Source organism: Pholcus phalangioides, unplaced genomic scaffold, assembly GCF_987345545.1.
Source record: "Pholcus phalangioides strain wild (caught in Gottingen) unplaced genomic scaffold, Ppha-v1.0 ptg000015l_1, whole genome shotgun sequence".
NCBI lineage: Eukaryota > Metazoa > Arthropoda > Arachnida > Araneae > Pholcidae > Pholcus > Pholcus phalangioides.
In genome coordinates this window covers 98,958,904-98,971,971 of record NW_028301608.1, presented here as the reverse complement: position 1 = coordinate 98,971,971, position 13,068 = coordinate 98,958,904, and the positions used below count along the sequence as shown (strand labels likewise).

The following is a 13,068-nucleotide window of genomic DNA, read 5'->3' as shown; positions in this document are numbered from 1 at the left end:
TGAACACCAACAAAGACTTCCCCGTTATAACACTTTCCCCCTAATTCAAAGACATTGCACGGGGGCTTGAGAGCGGCCCGTTTTGTGATCGGCCCACGCTCGCTCATCTTATCGATTTTCACGGGGGTGTGTTTCCTCGACGAATGGACAACCAGAGACAGAGATGAACGGAAAATAAGGAAAAAAAAAGCGATATGAGAGAATCACAGGCAAACAAAAACCCACTGACATTTTTCCCGGGCGCGGGAAAAAATCATGGGTGCTACCACGAATTCAGTTACTGATTATTATTAAGGGTGAACATAATTGAAATTCATCAATTCAGAGCTGTCTACAGCTGTAACTATTCATCAGAAAGTTATGAAACTTTGAAAACACCTTAATGAAAGGATGGGGGAAAAAATCGAGAACAAAAAAAATCTGTTCCGACATTCACTAAAAGGGTGTTTTCTATGAACATTATAGTGCACATGCTAATTTTTTGGTAAACATGTGACCAAACCGCTCAAGCTGCATGCCCAGGTATCTAAATGTCTCCAACTAAGAGACAACGCTTCTTTCCCTGTTAATGTTGTTCTTTCCCAATTTTTCCTTTTTTATATTTCCTTTCCAATTTTACCCATTATTCCAACTCCAATTTTTGAATTTAAATATCACAACGGATATTGCACTTAGATACATGAAATTTTTTTATTTGCCTCAGGAAAGACAGGGCAACAAATTTCTTATTGGGTTTTGGAGGGCAGGGTGTCCGTATAAAAAGGGTTTTTTTTTTCATTTTAATAACTATACAACCGTTTGCAACATGAAGGAAGTAGCTAAAATCTTCGCGTTATTTAGATATTTTTTCTAATTGGAAGTAGGACTATGTCTATAGAATCAGCGTTCGCCAGTAAAATGCGGCAGGGGGAATTATGTAATCACCCAGGGCAGGGTTGGGTTGACATGACAAGTGTCAAAAACTGGTTTAAACCTGTCAAAAACTGTCGAAAACCGTCAAAAACCTAAATGAATGCTTTTTGATAATGTTTTGAACACAATACGTATATAACATGATGAAAAACTTACTTTTTTGCATATTACAATGTTTTATTTTTAAACATTAATTTATTACACAATAATTAAAACAAAATATTAATTATAATTTGCAATTTTGAATTTTTCAACATGAGAGTGTAGAACATACAAAATGTAATTTTATGGTTTATTTATCTAAGCTTATCTTAATTTGTGTTCAATTTGCTAAGCGGGATCTGTTTATTCAAAATATGTATAATAGGGCATAGAGGTTTTTGACCCCAGAAACTAACTTGGTATTAAAATTGTCAAAAACTTAGAGCTCTACCTGAAAACCAGAACCCTGAGCTCTCTCAGGGTGTATAAATTCACAAAGTTTTAAAGAGTATTTCCAACCAAAGCTGAGCTGACAGATACCCAAAACATTTGTTTTGCACATTTAAAATTAAATACAGCTTCAATTGGAAAACCTTTGCATTACAAATGCTAGTAAATATATCATATCATAGTGCAGAAGTAAGAATAACTAAGTTTGACTAAGAATAAGTTACAGGAGTTTCTTAAGCTTCATGTACAAGCTAGCATTACCAAATAAATGACATTTTAGTTGTACAATTTAGTATTTTGATCGCTAGATGTATTTCAATGTTATGCACAATAAGAGTATCTCAGTGATTATCTCAATAATTTAATAACAACAAAAATCAACATTACATATATGATGTAATAAACTTTTTTAAATACTTATCTGTTGTAAAAAGAGTACAGCAGATGGTTTATATCAAAGCACATATATAAGCAGTTGAAGAAATTTTGGAAGGTCAAGAATCATCTTGAATCAGATAATGTCAAATTCATTAGTTTTCCCTTCAGTGTTTATGCTATACTTTATTCAAATTGTATATTTTATAAGAAAAAAACCCATATATATATTTTGTCCAAAAAAATTCTGTAAAGAGTAGAAAATTATTTTAGAATCATATTAAATATTTATTCTTTGTATAACATAGTCACTTTAAACATTACATGCAATTAACGTGTGCATTTCCAATGGAATTTTTATATTGAAAAGTAATATTTGAGGTTTTTGACAGTTTTTGATAGAGAGTTTTTGACGTGACAGTTTAAACCATCCAAAACTGTGATGTGTCAAAAACCTGCCAACCCTGACCCAGAGCTTCCACTCAAAAAATCAGAAATAATAGGACAGGGGAGGGTTCCCACTTAGATAACATAGTCATAGCTTAATAAAAAAATCCTTAAAAAACTTTTTTTGAAAAATTTTAAAATTAATTTTTTTATAGCACTATTTCAGTATCCTGTAAGATCTTGAGCCGACGGAAATGACGGTAACAAAAACAATTTTTGGCCAAAATAGGGTATTAGCAACAGGATTGGCAGGTTTTTGATGCATGACAGTTTTTGACGGTTTAAACCGTGGTTTAAACTGTCACATCCAAAAACCTCAAATATTGCTTTTCAATATAAAAATTCCAATTGGAAATGCACACCTTAATTGCCTGTAATGTTTAAAGTGACTATTTTATACAAGGAATAAATAGGCCTGTGTAATATGATTCTAAAATAATTTTCTACTCTCTACAGAATTATTTTGGACAAAATATATATGGGGGTTTTTTCTTATAAAATATACAATTTGAATAAAGCATACCATAAACACTGAAGGGAAAACTATGGTATGATTTGACATTCTCTGATTCAAGATGATTTGTGATCCATATTGTGATTCATATTTTGTGATCGTAAATTTCCTCGACTTGACCTTCCAAAATTTCTTCAACTGCTTATACATGTACTTTGATACAAACCATCTGCTGTACTCTTTTTACAACAGATAAGTGTTTAAAAAGTTTATTACATCATATATGTAATGTTGTGATTTCTGTTATTATAAAATTATCTAGATCATAGTTTCCCAACCTTTTTTGTCCCATAGCCACATCTTCAGAAATTGTTTTTCTCCCACTGCCCCCCAACGCAATCCAACCCATAGGATCCTATGCTATACCCATAGCTTCTACCGCCGCCTGGGGGCGTTAACGCCCAAGTTGGGAATCACTGATCTAGATAATCACCGAGATACTCTTATTGTGCTTCACATTGAAATATATCTAGCGATCAAAATACTAAATTTTACAACTAAAATGTCATTTAATTTGGCAATGCTAGCTTATACATGAAGCTCATTTGATCATTTTTGTTGCACCACGGTCATTTTCTGCACACGATGGCTAATTAGACCGGACCTACAATTTATTGGCGATTCCAAACGGCAGGCTTGTATTTATACTCATCGAGAGATTGGTGCGCTAACCCCTCGAAAAGGGAACTCCCTGCGGTAGCAATTTTTTGCTGCGGTCAAGTTGCCGTATTTTGTTGTATCCCTGTGTCAGGAAAGTTTTCTGACAAGGATAAACTGGGTATCGAACTCGCGACACCTCTAAACATCTGTTGGTACTAAACATCTATAGGCGAGCATCTTATTGACCGGGCTACCGCCCCCCTGTACATGAAGATTAAGAAACTCCTGCAACTTATCCTTAGTCAGGGGTGTAGCTAGAAATTTGGTACGGGGGGGGCAAAATGGTAGAACAATAGATTTGGCCATATTTTTCCCTTTTTTCGGTCATTTTCTCACATTTCGGGGGGGACCAGACCCCCCCCCCCAAGTCTCCTTCCCCCTTGCTACGCCATTGTCATTAGTCAAACTTAGTTATTCTTACTTTTGCACTATGATATGGTATATTTACTAGCATTTATAATGCAAAGGTTTTCCAATTGGAGCTGTATTTAATTTTAAATGTGCAAAACAAATGTTTTGGGTATCTGTCAGCTCAGCTTTGGTTGGAAATACTCTTTAAAACTTTGTGAATTTATACACCCTGAGAGAGCTCTAAGAAATTTTTAGATGAAAATAAATGGGTTAGTGTAATAATTAGTGCATTAACCGATTCTGTGTGAGAATTTTTACATGGAATAAAATTTTGGGCAGATCAGAAAATTTAAAATATCAAAATAAATTCTCAGTAATTATAATTTCAAATGTAAAACCCTTTAATCCACATAAAAGTACGTGTTTTCTTATTTAACATATCTATCAGGTTCACAAAAACTATTTGACATCATTGATAGTAAGTTTTTGACAGTTTTAATACCAAGTTAGTTTCTGGGGTCAAAAACCTCTATGCCCGATCATACATATTTTGAATAAACAGATCCCGCTTAGCAAATTGAACACAAGTTAAGATAAGCTTAGATAAATAAACCATAAAATTACATTTTATATGTTCTACACTCTCACGTTGAAAAATTCAAAATTGCACATTACAATTAATATTTTGTTTTAATTATTGTAATAAATTAATGTTTAAAAATAAAACATTGTAATATACAAAAAAGTAAGTTTTTCATCATGTTATATACCTATTGTGTTCAAAACATTATCAAATAGCATTCGTTTAAGTTTTTTGACGGTTTTCGACAGTTTTTGACAGTTTAAACCAGTTTTTGATGCTTGTAATGTCAAAAACCAGTTTTTCACATCTAAAACCCAACCCTGATTAGCAACCAAAGATAATTCTTTTCTGTCTCACCTCACAATATTATATTACATTCTCTTTTTGGAGTCTTCAAGTCCAGTCTGTCAACTCTCTTCAACAATACACATAGCAAATTATGTAGACGTTTTTTAAGAGTGCAAAATGTGTAAATTACAAGATCAAGGTGGACTAGATGGTTTTACTGCCTTGCCCATTCCTTTTTAAAAGGATTTGTTTAAATTTTAGCGCTTAATGCCAGTGTAATCGTTTTTTGACAAATGAAGCACTTTCATTTCATTCTCTTTGCTGAGCATTGTAAATATTGTTTATGCCTCTGCATGACCTAAAAATACAGAAGACAATTGAATGTTATTGGGTAGCATGAGAATCCCCAAACATAGAATAAATAGGCCATGTGTCCAACTGCTTTGCTATGCAGACTATTGTGTCACATATACACACAAAATGTGCACCATAATTTTGAATGATGAATGTTAGTTACTGTCCAAGACCATGAAGCAGCAACTGGTTTTTACGAATGTTCTTTTTTATATATACAGGAACCTACAAAATTATTATTTTTTCAATCAGGCAGAAGTTTTTAATCACTACTCTACTTGTTGAACTCTCTTACTATGCAAATGAAAAATTAATAACCCATCAAATGGTCCACATACAACCCTCCAATAACTTTAAAAACGATACAATTTCTGCTTTGGCAGAATCATTAATTCCAATCTACTATATTTGTATTATTTGGCATTATATCACAATAATTCTCTCCTCAATTAAAATCAATTATACAAATTCTGGTGATAGATTTTGGTAAAAATGTAGAAGGTAGGGCAGAAAATAGAAAGTAGGACAAAACCAAGAAAGTAGGACAAAAGTAGGACATTTTACCAAAAAGTAGGACTAGTGGGAGCCCTGAATCACCCTGTATGTTATCTTGAAACACAAGCACATTTTTTTAGGCTATCACTAATAATCGCACATCTAACCTCTTTCAAAGTGAGTGTCGCAACGTTTTCCATCTCTAATATACCGTACACAAATCCGGTCAAATATCGCCATTTGGGAAATGGTAATTTCCAACCAGCGAAGTTGGGTGAGAAATGAAGTTGCCACCTCTCGATGGTCGCCCAAGGCTTGATAGTTAAAGAACTTATTTTTGATGCTCTTCCCCCCAGATTCAAACCCATGGACCTCGACAGCAACCTTCATGGGTGGAAGACGAGCAACTTACCACTCACTACACCACCCAAGCACATCTTTTTCATCTCTGGCACATCTGACCTAAGATGTGATTTTTTACTGGCACAAGGATAATACTGTATTATCAACTGTTTGTTGTGTATTATATTGTGATTACAATCAACACAAAAATATTAGTTACTACTGTATATTATTTTCCTGTTTACCCAAAAAGCCTGTTGTTCTGCAATGAGCCCTCGGCTGACTAGAAATGTTGTGCGGTGAAAATCCCCATAACATTGTTTTCTGCACTTTTTCTTAAAATTCTTCCAGATTGTTCTGCTAACGCTATTGATTGTTCTGTGATATATGTCACAAATTTCGGCATATTCTGTTTTGGGGCCCTCATTGCATGTAAAAACAGAAGGATCTTTTAGGATCCTTTTCCAGCATGGCCCAGATCTTCTTTGACCACTTGTTTAAAACTTATATAAAATCCCAAAATGTACACATGTATTAACACTGCTAATGCTATTGAGATTTTAAATTTAAAAAAAAAAAACATTCAGGCACATTTTGCTTTAAGATTTGATGCATTTGTATATCGCAGCACACAAGGGTAGTGAAATTCTCTAAGTTTTACTGCAACCTGAAATCTCTGAATCAGTCTTCTCACTGCAAAATTTACTCCCATCATGATTTTTATTTTCAAATCTGAACACTGCAGCTGTTACTTAGTGCATTCAAATCGATAATAAAATAGTTGAAATTTTAGACCATAGTATGGTTTGGCGACTTACAAAATAACAAAGATATTTACTTCAGATTACTGATAATGTTAATTTCAGATAGAATGTTAGCTTAAGAACTGCTCCTATTCCATATAAAATTCATCATGTTATGAACAATTTACAAGCCAGTACCTTATTACAAACTATTCCTCTGGCCCTGAACAATATGCCATTTCTTTGAACGTCTGTCCCATTCACAAACTTTAAATTTTACAAACTAATAAAAATAAGCATCGACTACACAAACCATGATTCCATGATTGGTCACGAGTTCAACAGAATATTGTGATGCAGGCAATTTGAAAATAACAATTATAATGCTGTGAGCTCAACATGCAGGCTGAAAGATTGGCAAAGTTCAAAATCGAATTGCCACCAAATTCTGTCTGCTAATTCTGCAAACAGCCTTCAAGCTACAGATGGGAGTACTTGGTTCCCAACTTTGAGCCGATCTCCTCATTAAAAAGTCTCGCCACAGAGAGCAACAGGCCTAAAAACAGTACAAATATCAGTAATTACACTTCACTCACTTCACTTTTGAAATATAGATGGCAGCACTGAAAATCAAAACCAACACTAGACATGCACTCAGACTGTTAAGTACACACACTTACACTTCTGACACAACTTACTAGGTAGTTAATTGCCCATGGCGATAGAGTTGTGCTCGGTTTGAAAAAAAAAAAGATGGGACTACTGTCACTGTGATGGTCCAGTGGTCATAGTGAACGACATGCACCGTGAGGTCCAAGGTTCGAACCCCACCATCACCATAGGGGTGGTTGGCTGAAGTTGGTTTTCTGTGGTTTCAAACTTTTAGGAGCGAATAAGAGCTGATCTCCCCGTCAAGAAGTCTCGCCACAGAGAGAAACGGGACTACAAACAGTACAAATATTAAATCATTACACTTCACTCATTTCACTTCTGAATATAGATCGCAGCACTGAAAAATCAGACACAACACTAGATAAGCACTCAGACTGTTAGGTAATCTTACACTTCCGGCACAACTCACTAGGTAGTAAATTGCTCATGGTGATAATCTTGAGTTGTGCTCGGTTTCAAAGAAAGAAAGAAAGATGGGAGCACCACTACACAGGGCCAACTTAAGAGCATCATGGGCCCTCAGGCAAAGTATTTTTTCTAAGGCTAGAATGGTTAGAAATGCCTGCTTACCAATAAACATGCTTACTCTACAGGCCCCGGACCATGTCCAGGTGGGCCCATATGTTAAAACAGCACTGAGCACCACCAGAACACGAAACATGCATAACTTTGACAACAGTCAAATTTACCAAAAACTTGTCCGTTGCAACAGCTTTCCAAAGAGCTATATCAGTGTCTAGTTCCGGAGAAATTTATATAGCTTTTTGTTTGCAATCCATTACTGGAATCGACGTTTGTCAAAGCAGATATTCGATGAAAACCCTAAAAAATCCTGGCAAAATTTGTACAACCTTCAATAAATCTGCTTTTGCCCGAACAGCAAGAGACTAGGTCAGTGAGTGACCCAGAGAGTTTGCCTGCATATGAATGACCAAACGAGTGACCTCCAGAACAACGGAGAAGGTCAGTGAGTGACATAGAGGGTGTATGCAAGCATGCGAGTGACCAAAACAGTTGTAACATGACGACCTGGGATCTCTTACAATCCTGTTGTTCAATTAATCTTGTTTAGGCCCCAGGGTTCGTTGGTTACCGGAAACCACCCGAGGCTTCCGCTGACATTCCGGTTCGGGTCAGTTAGTTCGCTTAGTCTGACAGTCGGGGGTGGGGTCTATTAGCCGTCGGGCGAGAACAGGGCAAGAGGTCGGGCTACCAACGTCCCATATAAATTCTGCTTTACATCCATGTCAGAGATCCCAATAGCTCATCTAGTTACCTTCTCTTTCCCTGTGGGGGGGGTTCCCGTGGTTCGTCGGTGGAGGCCACGTCGAGTCGTCATCGTCAAACTCTATTTTAATTGTGCAATATATTAGTGCAATATAATATATTAGTGCAATATAATATATTAGTGCAATATAATATAAATGTGCAATATATTTTACCTCCACGCCGTCAGTGGTTCCTAGGACCATCTCACGGTTTATAATGTCATGAGTTTTTACAATGTGCAATAGGCCTAAAAGTTGTGGATCCTGGCCAGATCTCCAATTTGTTATGTTTGGTTGCCAGATTCAATATTATAATGTTTACAATATTTCCTTTTCTCATGAAATTATGTAAATTAGATACAAGCTAATACCGCACCTTCAATGTTGTGATTGGTTCTTCTGTGAGGCATTATGGGAATGCTGCTATATAAAAGCCAGCTAGAGATGTGCTGACTTACGACTTCCTTGCTTATGACCGTATCAACGATTTAATCAGTAAGGCGTCACGCCCTGTTATGGTGTGAGCTAGATCGTCTCATAAATACAATGAAGTTACAATAGTAGAAGTGTGCCTTGGCACTTATCCCGTCTCATCGCACGTAAGGTTTCAACGTCGTCGTGATCCAGTGATCGGTTAGTGGCCAGGCCGGCTACCCATGGACCTTCATCTCCAGTTCCATGTGCAGTGGCTGAGCTTTCATCTCAATGTGTGTGTTTACACCAAAACCGTCTGAAACTGGTACCGACGAGTCTTTGGCTGTGGGGCAGACACCTGGAAGTATCTACCGGACGATGTGATAACACGTGAAAACCTGGACACGGCGGTGAGATCGATTCATATTACTGTTTCATTGTGACAATGAGAGAAAAGCCTAACTGTGATAATTGTGATGAAACGTTAATTAATAGTTTAACATATAAAAAGCCTAATTGTGATAACGTTGATTAATGGTTTAACAATATAATTGAATAAATGTTATAGTTCTATCTAAACTTTGTCTATTTCATTGTTGTCATCCACTCAATGGTTACTGGGGGGGGGGGGAAATATTAAAGAACCGGGAGGTAACGAGATTACAATACGTTACACAGTGTGCGCATGTGAGTCACTAAAAGAGAGACTGAGCAGAGCGAGTCAGAAAGAAGAGGGAAAGGAAAGCAGGAACAGTAAGATTTGTCATGCCTGTAAGGGCCCAACCGAGCAATGTAAGCTCACCTGGGAGCACATCACCCAAAGACCCATTGGTTGGTCTCAACACCAGCCAGCAACAATGACAAGATAGTGTGGTGAGATTCGATTTGTATTTTATCTCACAGATGGCGGCACTTGTAAAGCCGACGCCATTGGAATAGCAAGGGCTCAACCAACACTGGGGCTCGGGAGCCCACCACTCAACTGCCACAAGATCTGTGAATGTTATTCGAAGGAGAGCAAAAGCGGGGCCGCATGGGCAACTGTCGTTAGGCAGCACACTGAAAACAGCGCTAATTAGACAACTGCTCGCGAAGCGGCTGAACTTTGAAGCTGGGCCACAACTGGCTGAATGTTGCAAAGCAGCTTTGTGTATTATGCGTGATGCATATATTGTATACAATCATTTTCACAGCCCAGGAGATCTGGGGGGGGGGGGGGGGGGCTCATACTTAAAGCACTACTCCATTGGTAGTAAATCACCTAGGGCGATAGACCAGAGTTATGCTCGGTTTGAATGAATGGTTATAGCACAAGGTGGCAAATTTGAGGGAAGCAGTAATCAAAAAAATTTGACTAGAATGGGAGAAGAACGACTAAATTTCCGTAGCCAACAGGCGGCAAAACCATAAATGTGCCTCTAGCTACAAGCGTCGAGAGACCGGCAAAGTGCAAAACTGAATGATCACCAAAATCAATACTAAAATATCTACTTCGACAAACACTGATTTCAGTGATGCGTTGCAAACAAAAGGCTAAATATGGTTCCTTAACCACAACACTGATATGGTTCACTATAGGCTCTTCCTAAACCAGTTACAATGGATAAGTTTTTGGTAAATTTGACCGTTTTCAGAGTCATACGCGTTTTATGTCCTGGTGATGGTGGTGCTGTTGCTGCCATCTGTAGCTAAAATGGTGTTTGTGGAATTGACAATTACAGAATTTGGCAACAATTCAATTTTGAACTTTGCCAATCTTTCAGCGCTTGTAGCTTGCCAATAAATCCAGATGTTTTTATGGCAATGGTATCACCTTTTACAGGATTTTTTTTCTGCTCTTTCCAAGTAAAAGTCTTTCCAATGTTTAGTTTACATCTAGGTCTTAGAAAAACTGCACAAATTCATGTTTTTAGACGTGATGCATTTCCCTTCTATAATCCCCCGTAACTCGAAAACAGTTCAGAGAGAGAAGACAGAATTACAGCAGGGTCTCGCTTATCTGAAATTCTGTATTATTCGATGTCCCACCACAAAAATGCATCATATGGCAACAAGAACTGCAAGTTGCGCACTTAGTCTATTTTTGTTGCTCCTGACTCTACCGCTGCTAATTAGTTATCCCGACTACCCTGACTGCATAATGACGCGCCTGTCTACACTATGACTATGATGATCAGTATGAAATAACTGATGAAGAAATTGTCACTATTGTCAATTGCGATGACAATAAAATTGAACAAGATCAATCACCAACTGTTGAGCCTTTCTGAATTTCACACAATGACTAAGGCTCTAGAAACTTCGATTAAATACATTGAGCAACAAGAAGCTACAGGAATCTACATAATAATGCTTCAAAGATGACAAGACTTGGCAGCGAAGAAACGCCACTCGTCAGGAAAGCAGTCTATGATCGAAAATTTCTTTAAATCATCACAGGGCTAAACTTTTTAAGTATACTGTATTTAAATTCCAAATATTCTGTAACTGTTAGTTTCCTGTAATCAGTCAATTTTTTCTGTTTTTTGTTGTAAAACATTATTATTTGGTTCATAATGTGTAAAATTTTAACATAGTTTGACATTTAACAGGGTTTTTCTTAACAACTCCTTATTATCTGTCATTTTTGTTTACCCGACGTTCTGTCTCCCCGTTTATGTCAGATAAGCGACTCTACTGTACCATATCTTCCACTCTGGCTCGTCTCTCACCCCTCCCTTTTCATTTGACAGGTAGGTTACATTCACCATGTTTACCTCTCAATGTAGAACATTTGGCTTGACAAATACAAAAAATAAGTTGCCAGCCCAGGGCCGTCATAAGAGTATCGTGGGTCCTCGGGCCAAGTAGTTTTTTGGAGGCCCTACATGGTGAATCCTAGAAAATTTCAATAGGATCTCATTTTTGTGAGGCCCCTCTTCTCTTGAGGTGCCCGGGTGGGCCCACGCGTTAAGACTGCACTGCGGCAGCCCAGGGCCACAAGAGTGGAGCAAGCATGTGTGGTGCCTGGGGCACCGGACCGGACGGGCAACAAACTTCATCTTTTAATCGCTCTTCCAACATTACAAGAGGGTGCCAAAATGTGTGCTTGCCCCTGCTGCCTAAGCATCTACTTGCCACCTTGCACCTGCCAAATTTTTCAGGAGCTAAGCATGATATTTTACTCAAGACAAGGTAAGGTCCTAAATAATGTTTTCCCATGTTAAAGGATGCAGCGTAATGAGATGTGAAAATTTTGCGTCACAATTAGACTCCAATTTCTAGTAATCGCATTCAAGAAATTTTAGGCGCCAACACCAATTTTCTAGTCGCCATGGCGCCTGGGATTTGTCCATCCCTGAGTCAAAATGTTATCGCATTATATAATAGTTTTACCTTGGCTTGATTGAGCTGCTGCTGTTGGTTGCCATCGGTAGCAGTGAGCGTGAGGTGTGATATTTCCTTGGAGGTAACTCCGGCCTCTGGAGTCATCGCGATCGCTTCAGACGATGAGTCCACATCAACGGACACACCATACAGGAGTCGGATCCGGGACAACAGGACTCGTACATTCTCACACTTGGTCCTCGGCAAGGCCACTGTTATACTCTCACTCATAACTGACAGGGATTCGTTGATCTTTGTTGTTGTTGTTAATTAACCTTCTGCTGCTGCTGCTGTGCGCGATGGCACCTGCCCCTCCTCAAGACCAAAACAAACATTTACCCCGCCGCCATATTATAACGGGCAAAGTGAAGTATTCACGTCCAATCACTTTTTTTTTGGACCGCTACGCCTACGCGTTCGCTTCGCCCTCATTGATCGGTTTTTAGTAAACAAAAAAAATTGAAAACAAAACTGAAAGATTTTTCGATTTTTATTTCGCGATTTCCCGCATGGATTAGGTGACCATATGACCCGTATTTTATTGGATAGTTTTGTATTTTCACGTACCGTACTTTTGATCATCAAAGACTTTTTTTTTTCATTTAATTGTCCTGTTCATTAATTCAACGAAGCGCAACGAAGCTCTTTGCTTAATTCAAATCGTGGATGCCCGAAGATAATTTTTATCACTATTAAACTTCTTCTAATTCGAGCGCAACCCCGGTCTATCACCAGATCGAGGCGAATTTAACGGCGCATCGGGCACCCAACTTCTGAAGGACCCCGCAAAAACCATTTCTTTCTAATTTGGGGGGTGCTGCAATATTTTCTCCTGCGCCTTGGACCAGAGGC

General features: G+C 37.9%; 1 protein-coding gene across 1 annotated transcript in view; it reads right to left on the bottom strand.

The window, feature by feature from the left end:
• Positions 1-12,602, bottom strand: part of LOC149077162 (uncharacterized) — a 67,482-nt gene extending 54,880 nt beyond the window's left edge. Inside the window, exon 1 of the mRNA XM_089244890.1 lies at positions 12,226-12,602. Coding sequence (XP_089101016.1) covers positions 12,226-12,447 — 222 coding nt within the window. The 5' untranslated portion in view covers positions 12,448-12,602. The remainder of the gene's footprint in view (positions 1-12,225) is intronic.
• Positions 12,603-13,068: the final 466 nt, after the last annotated feature.